Here is a 14,332-nt window from a genome sequence, read left to right on the forward strand (position 1 = left end):
AAAGCAGCTGTTATGATATTAGGATACAGCCACTGCTGTTATTAGTTAAGAGGAAAGAGCAAGGGTGAGAGTGGAAAGAGAAAGTGAAATTAGTATTTGTATTTATTCTGTTGTGTTTTATGATAAGCAGTAGTGGTAATTAGACAGATTTTTTAAAACAGTTTCAATTTTATCTCTAGAAGAGAAAGATTATTAATAATTTTGTTTTCTCATGTATATGCCAGTACTTTTGTGCATGTGTCAGTCTGTTTTAAACTTGTCCATTTCTGAATATATATCAAGAATTTTGGGGGTGTTTTTTATTCCCTTCTACCCTGGAAAATACAGATAATTACCTGTGCTGCTCAAAATGAAACAGTCCTTTCCCTGCCAAATGTTAGCTGGTTTTTGTTTTTCTTTAAACATCTTCAGTGGAAAGAAAAAATTGAATGTAGATTTAATAGAGGTATAAGAAAATTAAGTTCCTCATTTTCCTTCAAGATGAGACTGCGACTTCAGCTTTCTCAAAGTCATATGATGAAAAATTTTGAATAATGCTTTGCTGTGTCACAACAGTGGTTTGAAAGGTGTGTGCATACCTTTGTGTATACATAAAATACATGGATTTTGTGAAAACTGAGTACCTAGTGTTTTGACTGAGGAATTGTCCAGCATATTTTCTCTGCCTTAATAAATATCTTCAAAACTACTGAATCTAAATTATATACATTTATTGCAGCAGGTATAAATTTGGGATCCTGTGAAAACTTGTTAGAAATGTCATGTGTTTTGTGGCTTCCAGTTAATCTAATTCTTGGAGGTGTGGCTGTATGTCATTGAAAAACCACCTCAAATGTTTCTGATTTGTATTAATTATAAATATTTAGTTTTAGGAAAAGCATAACTGACCTTTGCTCTACATTAAAAATCAGTCTGAAAAATACTTATTCTGCTGAAGAGAAAATTAACAGGAGGTCATTTAATGAGACTCCTAGGTAATTTCTGCCTTTTTCTGCTAGGAGAAAAGACTGAGTGCAGCTGAAGTTCTGAGCAAAGATGTCATATACTGCTGTAATCAGAGGAGCAGTCTTTGGACTTAAGTTTCCTTGAAAAGTCACTTATGTTTGGGTATTTGCACAGCTCCTGAAGTTAAGGAACTTAAGGGGTCAGTGTAGAGCCTGAATCAGATACTTTGATGCTCTGAAACCCAATATGTTTGTGTCCTTATTGCGGTGAAGGGGTAAAACCTTACTTCACATTTTTCAGTCTGCTTCTCACTTTTATCACCAGGTGAATCTCTTGGTTCTGTGAATTTGTTGAAAGACGACAGTTCCTACATGAATTTCTACAGCGCCAAATTTTTTCGTGTGTGTGGTAACAAATGAAAGCAATCAATTTTTTAATCCTTACTCTTTCTCCCAAAAAGGCAAAAAGTTGTCGAAGGTAGCCTTACTCATCCGTTTGCCCTGACGTTGTCTGGGGACACTCTGTACTGGACAGACTGGCAGACGCGCTCCATCCACGCCTGTAACAAAAGGACGGGAGAGAAGAGGAGGGAGATCCTGTCTGCCCTCTACTCGCCCATGGACATCCAGGTCCTGAGCCCGGACCGGCAGCCCTACTGTACGTCCTGCTTTCCCTCAAAGCCCTGCATGACTGGTACTTCTCTGTCAGGGAGAATGTCAGTCAGGAAAGTGACCAGTGTGGAGTTTCAAAGTTCTACACACTTGTCAAGGGATTGATTGCTAAAGGTAGAGGTGCTTGAATCCTGTGCCTTGCTTTGAGTATTCCGGCCTGAATTCATGTGAACTCACTCACTGTCCCAGTTGGTAGCAAAATCCAAAATCCAGTGCAGTACTTCAGTGACTACTTCTGGTTTGGAATATTTGAACAAGAAAACAAGAACAGTACCATGGCATCTTTTTAATGCCATTGCTTTAAAGACAACTGTAAGAAATGCTTATAATTACTTTTTTTAATAAGTAAAATTGCCACAAAACATAAAATGTTTGTGTTGTACTTATAAGTGCCATTTTTGCAGTCCAAACTTGATCATGGTTGTCTTAAATACATATAAAATAGTTTGTGCATGTCTTAGTATGGAAGGGTTTTAGTTTTGAGCTTTCATATGGACACACATGTGCCTCTATTTTTCTATATATTCTCTGGTGCTACTTCAAAGGAAGTAGAGTATTGAAAATTGAGTAGAGCTGCATATATTTTGTATGTTCATGTGATTCCATGCGGCAGCTGGTCTAGGTTTTGGAGTTTTTTTAGGATTGTGAGAATGGGATGTAAAATGTATATAATTGAGTAGCTCTGGAGAGAATTGACTCTTGTCCAGAGGAAATAATCTTGCCTTTTGGACTGGCTTCTTTCATTATGCCAACTCTAAAATCTGCTTCCCTAAAGATAACATTTGTTATTCTAAAGAAGCTAATAGGATGTGAGAAAACAGGCCTGAAAGTAAGCAAAAGGAGTTTGGAGATAATCTTGGGGATGGAAAATGTGCAAGTTTTCCTTGAGGTTGCTGGGTATGCACAGCACTCTGGTCTATCTCACCGCTCCAGATAAGAGTTTGTCTGTGCTGAATTCTTGTCATTGCTTTTAGCTCCAGGAATGTCCCAGCCTTGGGTCATAGTATTTGAGTCAGTCACAAAGAAAATACAGCACACAGAGAAAGAGCATATGCTGAAAATAGCTCAGATGCCATTGACTTCATTAAGATCAGGCTTGGATTCCTTCCTCACTGTTTTTTTTTTGCGCTGTGAGTGTCATTGGAAGTAACAAAGGTCAAATTAGCCAGACGTTTTGTGCTTTTATATTAGAGTAGTTCAGATGATGATTCAAACAGTTTTGCAGAAATCTTGCAAAAGTTGCAAGTATTTTTTATAAAGTATTTTTACCAATAATTACTTATTAATACAGTTTCACATCTTTTTTTTCTCCATCTAAAGGAGAAAGGAGTGTTCAGTTCTCATATGTCCATCCCTGTCCTGTGCATGCAACAGTTCTGTAATGTAGGAATTGTACAAATTGTTGTTTTCTTGTCTTTTATAGAACTGGTCATCCCATCAGTTGCATACATCTCGATTTAGGTGCCCCTAGAGTTAAGGTGCTGGGGAGGGGGGGAAATCAAGCATTTTATATTGTGATTCCTCTGGTTTTTAGCACTAAAGCTTATGTCAGTCATTTGGGATCTGTAATTTCTTCCTCACGGAGAAAACAGAGCTTATGGGCTTCTAGAAAAATTAGAATAAATCTGCTTTGTTTCTTGAAGTTCACACTCCATGTGAAGAAAACAATGGTGGTTGCTCCCATCTGTGCCTGCTGTCTCCAAGGGACCCCTTCTACAGCTGTGCCTGTCCCACTGGTGTGCAGCTGGAAGATGATGGCAGGACGTGCAAAGCAGGTAGGAGCTTACTTGGCTTTTTTCTACAGTCACAGTGTTGGTGTGGTTTGGGTTCACTGCTTCAGAGCTGATCCTTGAAGAAGTGAGTTGAGAGGAGCTGCCTAATAAACTAAAATATCATTTTGCATTCAGACCTCCCACCAAGCTACCAAAGAGAGTGATTTTTATGAACTAAAGTAGTCCCTTGTAGTAGAAATCAGAGACTTTTGTCTGTGTTTAGGGTTGCTAGTTCTCTCCAGGATTGAAGTAGTACGTGGAACCCATTGCTAAGGATTTTATTAGAAGTAAGTTAATGTAGGACATTTTTCTGTTTGGACAGTGGAGAAACTTCTGCTCCCTCCCATTCATTGTCCAGAAGAGATCTATGATAAAGTAGTGGTGGCTGAGTTGTTGAGAGAACTGGTAAAATACTGTTCTAGGTGAGTTGCCCATGTCCCTCAGAAGTAGGACAGGGTTGTGTATCACCAATAAGTAGCTGTTTAGAGAATAATAGCTAGATTATATCTTTTAATTAGAAAGTGTAACTAGATGTGTATTTTGTATCCACAGGTTGAATGAGCCTTGTGGTATACTTTGAAAACTTGTTTTTCATTGATTGAGAAGTCTTTTTAAAAAATGCATCTTACAACAGCAGGCAACTAACTCTGATATGGTGGTAGAACACTAGGAGGCAAGGTTTTGGAGAGTGTTCTGCTGACTCTGCTGCCTATCTCCAGTGTGCTTTTGAGTCTAGTCAAATAATATAATCATTTTCTGATGTGACTTGATTCCTCTGTGTACTAGAGCATGCATAAGAGATGCCTTTCATTTGTGAACCAGAAGCACAATTTAAACACTGAAACTCCAGGGTTTAAGGGCTGGTTTTATTAGCTCATCCTACTGTAATTGAAAGGCTTATAAGGTAGTTTTGCAGCTGCTAAGAGACTTTTCCCTTTACTCTGTCCAGCTTTGGAAAGTTTCCCTTTTGCAGCTTTTAGAAACTCCTCACTGAATGCTCAGGACAACCTTTTTAGATGTTCATATTGACTTCATGTTTCTGGTAGTGGGAATGAAGGTCAGCCTGCTTTTGGCATTTTGGCAGATAGCACAAGCAGGACTGACTGCTTATACTGTGTTTTCACCTTTCCATTGTCAGGCCAGACAGTCTGCCAAGGATTTTCTGTCAAAGGAGGGCAAAAAAGTGGGATGAGAACAGGAAATCTGGTTTTGCATAAGAATGTAGCTTTTTTGTTCAGTTTTATGGATTATTTCTTTCCCAAGCTCCACATCTTTTGTTGCGCTGTGTGCCTTATGCCAACATCCATGTGCTTCTCTTTCCCATCTTGCTAATTAACTGCTTGGTTGCAAGGAACTGACTTTTTGTTCTCCACATGAGCCCTTTGTCGTGATGTTGTAGCAGGAGCTGCAGATCCATGGGCGTTGACCACCTTCATTTTGTTCCCTGTTGGCTTGGGCAGAGGTGCACAAGTACAGAGTCACGTGGGTATGAGCTTCTTTGATTTCAGGCTGTTATGTGAATCACACAAAAACTGCTGGGGGTTTATCTGCAGAAGGAAAAAGCATTCTGCTCTCCAAATCCCTGTCCATATGGGGAGTTTACTGGTGCAAATATAATTATAGAATGTTACTGTATATATCTGTCAGAAAGAATTCTTGAGCAGAAAAGCCCTGGGGTGCTTAGGTGATGTTAGCTCTCTTGAATATTGAAGTATACATACATTGGTAATGTTCAGATGAGAGCACTCTGTAGCTCTTTACAAATGGTAAAGGGCCTAGGTAATTAACAAAAAATACAAATTCAGGGACAGGCTGTGCTAGTATTTGCCTTGCTGAGTTACACCTGTATGTAGTGAAACTCTGAAACTCTGGATTTTTATACTTTGACTAAACTAATCATTGATATGCTGGAACCTTAAGTATTGTGCCTGTGTTAAAATAATAGTTAATTTTCCTGTTGTTTTAGCTTTTGGTGTTCATTCTTGCTTTCTCTCTGGTTGTAAAGAGATGCTCTGAATAAATTAAAAAAAATACCTTTACAGTAAATATCCATCAGTAATAATGGATATTAGATAGGTAAATAGATAGAAACAAACTAGCATCAAGTGTATGTTCTCCTCTGGGAATATGTATGTATTATGTGCAGGTAAAGTTTTTGTTTTGCAGACCTATGGTGCTAGGTCTGTTTTCCTCTGTTGGCTTGAAAATGTTCTACACTACCTTGAAGTTCCCATATCAACAAGCAAGGGGGTTATAACTTTGGAAAGGAAATCAGCTGCTCCTGACCATGTACTCTTAGCAAAGTGAACTTTCAAGCTCTGGTCTTTGAAATTACTTAGGAGGTTGTGTTGGACCACTACTGTCTTGTTGGATGTGTCACATGACTTTAGATAGGTATCTGAACCTAATCTTGCTGGCATAGAAGGTAATGAAGTCACAGTTTGTAAAGCCTGTCAGAGCCTGATGGTTCTGGTTGTGCCTGTGGAGAGTGGCCTACTCAGTAGGAACTGGGAACACCTTGTAACTTTCAATAATAACTGACTAGTGAAATTTTCATGTTTCCAAATGGAGCTTCAGTTCTTAGACTAGGTCGTTTTCTTGATTTGTGTTTTGTTTGGTTTTTTGGGTTTTTTGTTCATTTGTTTGAAAGCCTTTCCTAAGCTGACTTGAGCAATTGCATGAATATTTGAGAGAGGAACCAAAATTTGGTCGCAGTCATTTAGAAGGGTTGTGTAATTCTATCAGCAAATAGGCCAGTTAAAAGCAGAGCAAAAGGGTGGAAGTTTCACAAGCTTGGGGACCTTATTTTAGTAATTTTGCTGATTTAGGACTATCCTGAATTTTTTCTTGCTTTCATTGTTTAAGGATCACATTTATTTTCTTTATGAACAGAATTATTTGGATTCATGAGTCTTCTGTTTATGTGCAATGTCTCCTTTCAAGAAGCTGTTCTTTCTCCTTCTCTGCCGGCGTTCCCCTCCTAGGATTTAGTGAGTTCTTTTGTTGGACCAGTGGTAGTTTGTAGTGTTGTGAGAAAGACAGATGTATTAATGGCTACTGTCTTGTCTCCAACAGTAAATTATTTGCTCCATTTTTACCTTGCAGGGCAGAGACTTCAGGTGATACCTGTCACCTCTTTTGAGCAGATGGACCTTCCTCATGCTTCTCATTTTCCACAGTGCACAGTGAATGACATGAATTTATCTGTTTCTCACCCCAGCTCTGATATAATTTGTACCCCTTAAAGTGAATGTTTCCAGATAAATGGAGCTGGATCTTTGCACCCTGTTCTGCTTTTGTGGAGCAGGTTTGTTTTGCTTTGCTGGGCGAAGCTGCAGTCTCAAAATATTGGATAACTCCCCCTGCTTTTTCCTTCCTTCTGTGGCTTCACCATCTGGTTCAGTTCAATCACATTCAGGGAAATCTAGATGTTTTTTGTGCATCTTTCCAGCTAACTGTGATTAAACCCTGATCCTAGTCTCTTCTACAGCAGCTATGTGTCTGCATCCTTCCAAGACTGAGGTGGTTTTTGTAAACAGCATTCAGCAGCTTGTTTCTCTTATTTCTGGAAAATACATCATTTCTTTCTGCTGTGTTCAGTGTCACTGACATAGAGCTATCACTGCAGGCCTTCTAAAGGAATGTCAAAAGCCTCATCTTTTTTCTAAGTGGATATATTTCCTGTAAGCAGTCACTCGATTTCCTAAATTCCCTCTGCCTGTCAGAGTTGCATTCCCAAAGGAATTACTCTCATTGCACATAATTTCCTGATATCATAGTATCAAGTTAGCCAAAGTATATGAACTAGAATTAGTTGGATAGCATTTTAAAACCTATTATTCAGGGCTGATACCTGCAAAATATTTTCAGTATTCCACACCTCACTCTCACAAGTCTTTACTAGCTTGGCTCTATGACTATGAAGCTGTATTAGGTAGGATAAACTGGGACTTCAGCTAATGTTCTTTTTTATTCTATTTTTTAACTTCAGCAAGGACACTCAGAGCTACACAATGTCAGGATTAGTCCAGATCCATGCAGCTTCTGGAAGATTAAGGACCCCTAGTTTTAAAAAAAAAATTTTTCAGGATTTTGTTTTGCTTCTCATTAAATGTGTAATGCTCGCTGCAGTATATAGATAAAATATTTCAGTAAATGCTACAGAATTTTACTTTACTCATTATGCAAATTCATTGCAACAATTTCACGTGGCCTGGATATCATTAATTCTTGATCCATTTTACATATCTAAATTCCTCTCTAGCCAAATTTAAATCTCTGTTAAGAAGAACCTTTTTTTATTTGCTTCCACATAAAAACACAAACTAAAACAAACCAAGCCTATCTGTGACACTGGAATCTCTTGGAGATTTAATTTTACTCTGATATATTGTTTGTTTTTTCATTTGTGTTGGGAAAGGTCATGATTCTGTTGCCTTTCTTGTGTTTGAAAGTAATGTGAGAGGCCTCTTGATAAGAAGGCATAAGGGTGGTTGAGGTATAGATGTATTTGCATGCCATGCAAAGAGTAGATGACAAATGCAACATCCAAGTTTGTCACAGTTTTGGAGAAATGCTTTTGATATTTTGAATTTTGCACAAAGAAGTGATGCCTGGAAGTAAGGGCAGTGCTAACTAAAGTATGTTCTTTTAATACACTAGGCATTGGCTCCGTATAGATCTAAGCTAGGGGGTGTCTGGACAATGTTCATAGGATTTAGTTTTAGGTAGTCCTGCAAAGAGCAGGGAGTTGGACTCAATAGTCCTTTACAACTTGAGATATTCTGTGATTCTAAGTAGACCAAGTAAAGCTGTCTTCATGAAGGGCTATGAATACATAAATACTCCACTGTCATAGCTGAAGACAAAGAATTTGGCTGCAAAAGCAACCATATTGAAATGGTACTTTAGCTTCTGCTCATGCTGATATTATTACTGAGCTCAGAAGAAGTGAATGCCCATGTGCTGGGGGACAAATTTGCAAGCTGGTGCTATTCATGCAATGCTTGGTAATGGATTGCTCCTATAAGAGGCCTTTTCCTAAAGGCTGTGCAAAAGAATATTAGGGATAAATATCCACGATTGCATGGAATCCTGCTAGTGGCTTGCCTTAATGCTGAGGTAGCTGGCAGGTTTCACAGTGAGACAGGTACCTGAATTCACAATTATCTTAGTGGCTTCTTTACCACAGCAAATCTACCCTTACAGAAAAGGGGGTTTACACTGCTTGAGATGTGGAAATTAAACTCTTGCTGTGCATCGACATGAGCATTCCTTAAAGCCAGCATGAGAACTGCTGCTGTATATTGAGCTTTAAGCATAACGTGAGTAAAATGAAAAAGTTAATAATTTTTAGAACTTTAATATAGTCAATGGCAGGAGTTTGGTTGCTTTAAAGTGGTAACAAGGAGAATTTCTTCCCTCTTCTGCTCCTGCTTCTCAAATGTACCTCAGTTGATAGGTACTTTTTAGAAATCTGGTTCCTTTTAGATATTTCAGTCTAGATGTTGTAACTAGCCAGCTGCTTTTTGCAATAATATTGTCTCTGCTATGTCAGAATGTAAGTGGCCATTTGAGACGTGGTGTATTGACCTCAACTCACCAGAGGCATTTCTCCAATGAAAGGCAACTGTTCTTTGCTTGAAAATGGGAAGGTTTGGCTATGAGTTAGTCTTGTGTGGTGTTAGAATTTGTAGGTTTCTGCCAGGAAGGTGTGACAGCTGCAGTTTCTCAAATAAATGAGGAAATTCTGTTCTCCCAAATGAAAACCAGAAAAAAGCCCCCATATTTTCATAACTGGAAAAGAAAATACTTGCTTCAGGTATTTGAAGAGTCAATTACCCTTTCCTATCCTTGATCCTGTTGTTGAGGCAGTTGATCAGGGTTGGCTACTATTCCCAGCGTCTTATTTCTCTTTGCCGTTCTGCATGTTGTGAAATAGAAAACTGTTTTTGGAACCTGCTGGCTAATACTGCAGGGCATACAGCGTTTTTTTAATATGCAGGAGATAGAAGAGTATTGAAGGAAGAAATGCTAAGGCACTTAGCATCTTCTCATCTCCTTTGTATTTCTTGATGCATGTCATATGTTTTAAAAGTTTTGTCTGCGGTTCCTTGGTAAACAGTCATAAATTTATCACAGCAACTAAGCCTCCAAGCAAGACAAGCTGGCAGAAAAAAAACCTTCATGGTGAAGTACTTACCTCATGCCATTTAACCACCAGAGAAGGTTTCTTAGCTAGCATGTCTTCCTGATAAATAAGAGGAGCACTATGGATTAATCCAGACTTTCTGATGAAGTAGATCAGCCACTAATTTGAGAAAAACAGCCCTTTTGAGAAAGAGAAGGGTCAGGGAGATATTTGTTATTTGGGTTAACTGCTGTAGATTCAGTTCTTTCAAATACCTGATAAAGCTTCTGCTGGCATTGTGTGAATAACTGTCTGGAGTATTTTAGCACTTGGAAGATGCTGGGAGAGAAACCTGGTGTATCAGCAGATAAACTTTGATTACATTCTCTCATTGATTCGGGGCTGTATTGCGAAGCAGCACTCGCGTCCTAATCTGTTTGTCATGAGAAGAGCAAAAAGAAAACTGTATTTTACCTTATTTCGTAGAACCTTGACAGCCAGCTGCATATCTGTCTCTCCCTGTTGACAATTCTGTGATTGAAATGCAGCTGTGGAAAACCATGGGCTTGGTTGCAAGATGCTTTGATTCCTTAGGTGTCTTCTGCCCTGTGCCTGGTGTTTGACTACTGTAGGGAGATGTTATCCAGAAGCTGGGTGACTTTTTCTTCATTCCTTCTCTCCCTATTGCACTCCCAAAGGTGTATTGTGCTTCCTTTGCTTATCCAGGAATTGTTGAAACTGCAAGTTTGTAATTAAAAACTGTTCAGTAATGGGTACCTGAGAGTCTGGGAAATCTAGAGGGAAATCTACCTCTTCTTGTTCTACTCCATTTAGTGAGTGGATTTTTTCCTTTCATTCATGTGTAGTTCTTTGTTTTGAGTCTGTTTTCCCCTTGCTTTATTTAGTGTGTTATGTTGATGAGTTTATTTGATATATGAAAAGATTACATTAGTTTCTATTCATAGCAACTTTTATGCTTCTGAATGGGACTACTTTGTGTAGCGATGAAATGAAATAGCCTCATATGGAAATGGCCTTATCTATAATTTCACTGGATAAAAGCCATTAGGAACATGCCATAAGGAACAAACCTGGAGGGAGTGAGGAGCATTCTGGAAGGTCTGCCACATCATCTTCTAGTTCTGCTGTCAGTGGTTTTCCTGGGCTATGGTGAATGAAACTTTCTTTTCAAGCTTTGTTGGTGCACGTTTCAAATTGATGATTACTTTCCAGGACTCTGAAACACTGTCTAGTTAGAGCTTATTTTTGTGGTTAGCGGTTTTTTGTTTTGGGTTTGTTTTTTTCTTTTTGGTGTGTGCGTATAAAGGAAATAGCGACGCTCTCCCTTTTCAGCTCTGTTGAGTCTCTGGATTGAATCTGGTTTTAAGCTGCAAAAGAACCACACCTTGGGTCTGCACTGAAAAGGTTTACATGTAAACTTTGTTATCTTGCATTCTCTTTGTGCTGGGAAGATACACAGGCAAAGTCACCAAGACCCAGTGATAACTGCCTAAGCTGCTGTGGCTTGACTGCTTCTTCCAGCATTGGGTGGCTGTCTGTCTGTTTTACTGCATCAGTGTGAGATTGAGACTCTCCCTAGATTTGCAAACCCTAATTTGCTGCTGTTTGTATCTTTTTTGTTTGTTTTGTGTTGCTGTTTTGCTTTTTCCTTGATTGTGTCAGCTCAGAATTGAATTTTCTGGGGCTCCATCAGACTTGGCATATAGTAAATAATGCTTAAATTTCAAAGCATTACACAGTTTTCAGCCTTAGAGAGGGTTCATGGAGTGTAAAGTATTTATTTCTGTTTGTGTAAAGGATGACAGCAGTGCAAAGAAACGTAATATGTTCAAGGTCTCTTGCTGAGACCTGCAATTAGAAGTCAATAGAAGTGGGATTGTAGAAAACCTACTGTATTTTGGTTCATTTTTAAAAGATATTAATTATGTATCTTGTTGAGTTATAATGAATTTTTGATTCTTGTCTCTGTGCATTTGAGGTGTTACTGCCAAAACACTGTTTAACAGAAACTAGGTGGCAAAATGGATGTCAGTTCCAAAGTCAGTGATTCCTTATTCTGAGCCAGTGGAATTGTATATCTCCAGCAGAGAGCAGGTACATGTACACTTTAAAACCTTGCTTTGTGAGGAAACACCACAATCCAAAGCAAACCCTTTTCCTAGCAGTAGGGATTTTTGGCAGACTTTTTCTTGGTCCATCCTTCTTCCTATGGCTTGCTCTGTGCAAAGGGATGTTAATTTTTTTTTTTTTTTTTTAACAAAGAGCTGGGAGTATGACATCCATAAGGTAACAGATTTACCACTTAGCATTTCCAACTTCTTCTTCTCTTTTTGTAAAGCACACAGAGAATATACAGACCCCAGGGCAGGGTAAGACTTGGTTGTTCAAGTGCTTTGAGCTCTTTGGATGAAACCTGTGTGTAAGGGAAGCTTCTTTGCTTGGTACAGCAGTAGCCAGATGGTTGTGCTGACCTTTGATTCTGGTTAATAGCAATGCATTTATGACTTATATTAATGCTGTTTTGAGTAAATCATCTTAAGATGATCTACTCCTCTGTCAGTAATAACTTCTCAAACCTTTGAACTCACTAGTACTGGGCATGTAAAACTGAGCGTGTCTCACAGAAGCTCCTAAACTAGAACAGGGCAACTGTGATTTCTGTCCTGCAACAGCTATTTCTGGAAGAAACATTACTTTTGTCCTAGTCCACTGCTTTGTGCTAATGGTCTTATCAGCTGTGCAGTTTAACTAATATTCCATTTGTGGGATTTCATTTTGGTGGCTGTATGAATGTGTCAAAACTCTGATTTGTAGGTGTTTTTCTGGTTCAGGCGAAGTTAGATGTCTACTGCTATGATAGTGGCAGAAACAGGAGACAATAACTTTTCACTGTAACATGCAGACAGAAATGATGTAATATCTGAGTTACATAAGTGCTCTGGTATTTCCGTTCTTGTCACAATTGTTAGTTTTCCTTATGCTTACTTACCTTTCAATTAAATCAAGTCCTGTCTGAATGTGGCCACTCAAAACATTCTTTCAAAGAAACCTTTCCTGTTTCTATTTTGCTGGCTGCACACTCCCACGGCACGTGGTCCTTGGTTTTAAATTTCTTGTGCAGTGTCCAGTTGGAGAGTACATGGCCAGCCTTTCCCAGCCCACCACTGTCACACAGTAAGAAGAAGCAGTCCTGTCTTCCTCTCAGACTGAAAGATAAATAAAGGCCTGGACTGGAATGCACAGTGCTGTTCATGTTGCAACTGGCTCTAGTAAGGTAACCATGCAGAATGTATAAAAATATTTTCCATTTATTTCTAGGTATTGCTAAAGGTTGTTTCAACTCCTTAAATATTACTGTTTTCTGGGGAGGTTGAGGAACAAGAAGGGGGTTTTACAGAATTTTGTTGATTTAAATACAGTCAGTTTCATGACATAATTTTTCTTTTGGTGTGAAGAGTGACTAATATTAAACCCTTGTACAAGGTGTTGTAGTTGTTTTGAATATTGGAAAACTTATTAAGCAGCGTGGCAGTGTTAGCAGTATTCATTTGCTCCATCTTTTTTCCCAAAACCATACTCTGGCCCCCTTTTGCCATACACTGGAAGTTTGCTAGGTAATTCACTGTATTGCAGCAACCAACAAAATCCCTTGCTTTTTGATAAATCTTTTTCATTTATCAAGAGTGCTGAGGTAGCTGTGTTCAGCTTGTAAGGGAGTTACTTGCAGTCAAAGTACTTCTAACACTGTCTTTTCAAAAAGCATTTACCATTTTGTTCTTTGGAGCAGAGCTAAAATCTTTCCTGTTTTTACAGTGAATCTGATTTTCTCCCCACAAGTATAGAGATTTCCAGAATTGTTTGCAATGAGACGGAGTCTGTACATGCAGGTGCATGCTCATGCATATACATAAAACTGGGGGATGAGTTCTACAATAGGTCATTGTTCTAGCCTAATTAGCAGACAGACAAATAGGAAAGGAATAGCATGGCCTTTTCTGGCAAAGATTAACAGAGGCAGCCACTGCAGTCCGCATGTTTAGGTTGGGTGAATAAATCGGAGCATTTGTTACTGTGTTATAGATGTCTTGTTACTTGTCAAATGTGAAGTGGGCCAAGGGAAGAATAAAAAAGAGTCCTGTCAAGCTGGTGAGATGGCCTGTTTTGCTGCTGTCAGCTCTGATTGCAGTTAGTTTTGCAAATAGAATACAGTTGGCATTTCCAGCAGTGAAGCATGAATTTGTAATAACAAAAGCACAAGCCAACCAAATCAAAGCAAGAATGATATTCTAGTATAGATATTAAAAATTCTGATTTCTGAGTATGTCAGGAAAGCATCTTGTATAAGTGCAAAAAAAAAAAGTCTCCTAACCTGTTTCTCTAGGATTTATTAATTGAAAATAGAGCTTAGAGTCTTCTTATTTGTTTTTTTTTTTTTTTTTAATAAACTCAGATATTGTTCTGATGCCCCATCCTTGGAAGAGTTCAAGGCCAGGTTGCGTGGGACTCGGAGCAATCTGATCTAGTGGGTGGCATCCCTGCCTATGACAGAGGGGTTGGAATTAGATGATCTTCAAGGTCCCTTCCAAGCCACACCTTTCTGTGATTGTACGTCAACCAGAGGAGCTCATCAGCTCTTATGGTTATTAGATCTACTAAAAATTTCTCTTGAAGGTCTGCAGAAAGCTTGAGCTGAATAGAGTAGAGAAAAATAAGCAGTTCAAAATTTAAACCAGTTGAAAAAGTAAAACAATTTGAATATGGATATTTTAAAATGTTTTCTAAATGGAAATTTT

The 14,332-nt window shown here is 38.6% G+C and overlaps 1 protein-coding gene across 1 annotated transcript in view; it reads left to right on the forward strand.

Moving 5' to 3' along the window:
• The window catches only part of LRP5 (LDL receptor related protein 5), a 127,679-nt gene that overhangs the window by 47,757 nt on the left and 65,590 nt on the right, over positions 1-14,332 (forward strand). Inside the window, exons 4-5 of the mRNA XM_053980215.1 lie at positions 1,406-1,602; positions 3,260-3,391. Of these exons, the coding sequence (XP_053836190.1) occupies positions 1,406-1,602; positions 3,260-3,391 (329 nt within the window). The remainder of the gene's footprint in view (positions 1-1,405; positions 1,603-3,259; positions 3,392-14,332) is intronic.

The sequence above is a fragment of the Vidua macroura genome, chromosome 6 (genome assembly GCF_024509145.1).
Source record: "Vidua macroura isolate BioBank_ID:100142 chromosome 6, ASM2450914v1, whole genome shotgun sequence".
NCBI classification, from domain to species: domain Eukaryota; kingdom Metazoa; phylum Chordata; class Aves; order Passeriformes; family Viduidae; genus Vidua; species Vidua macroura.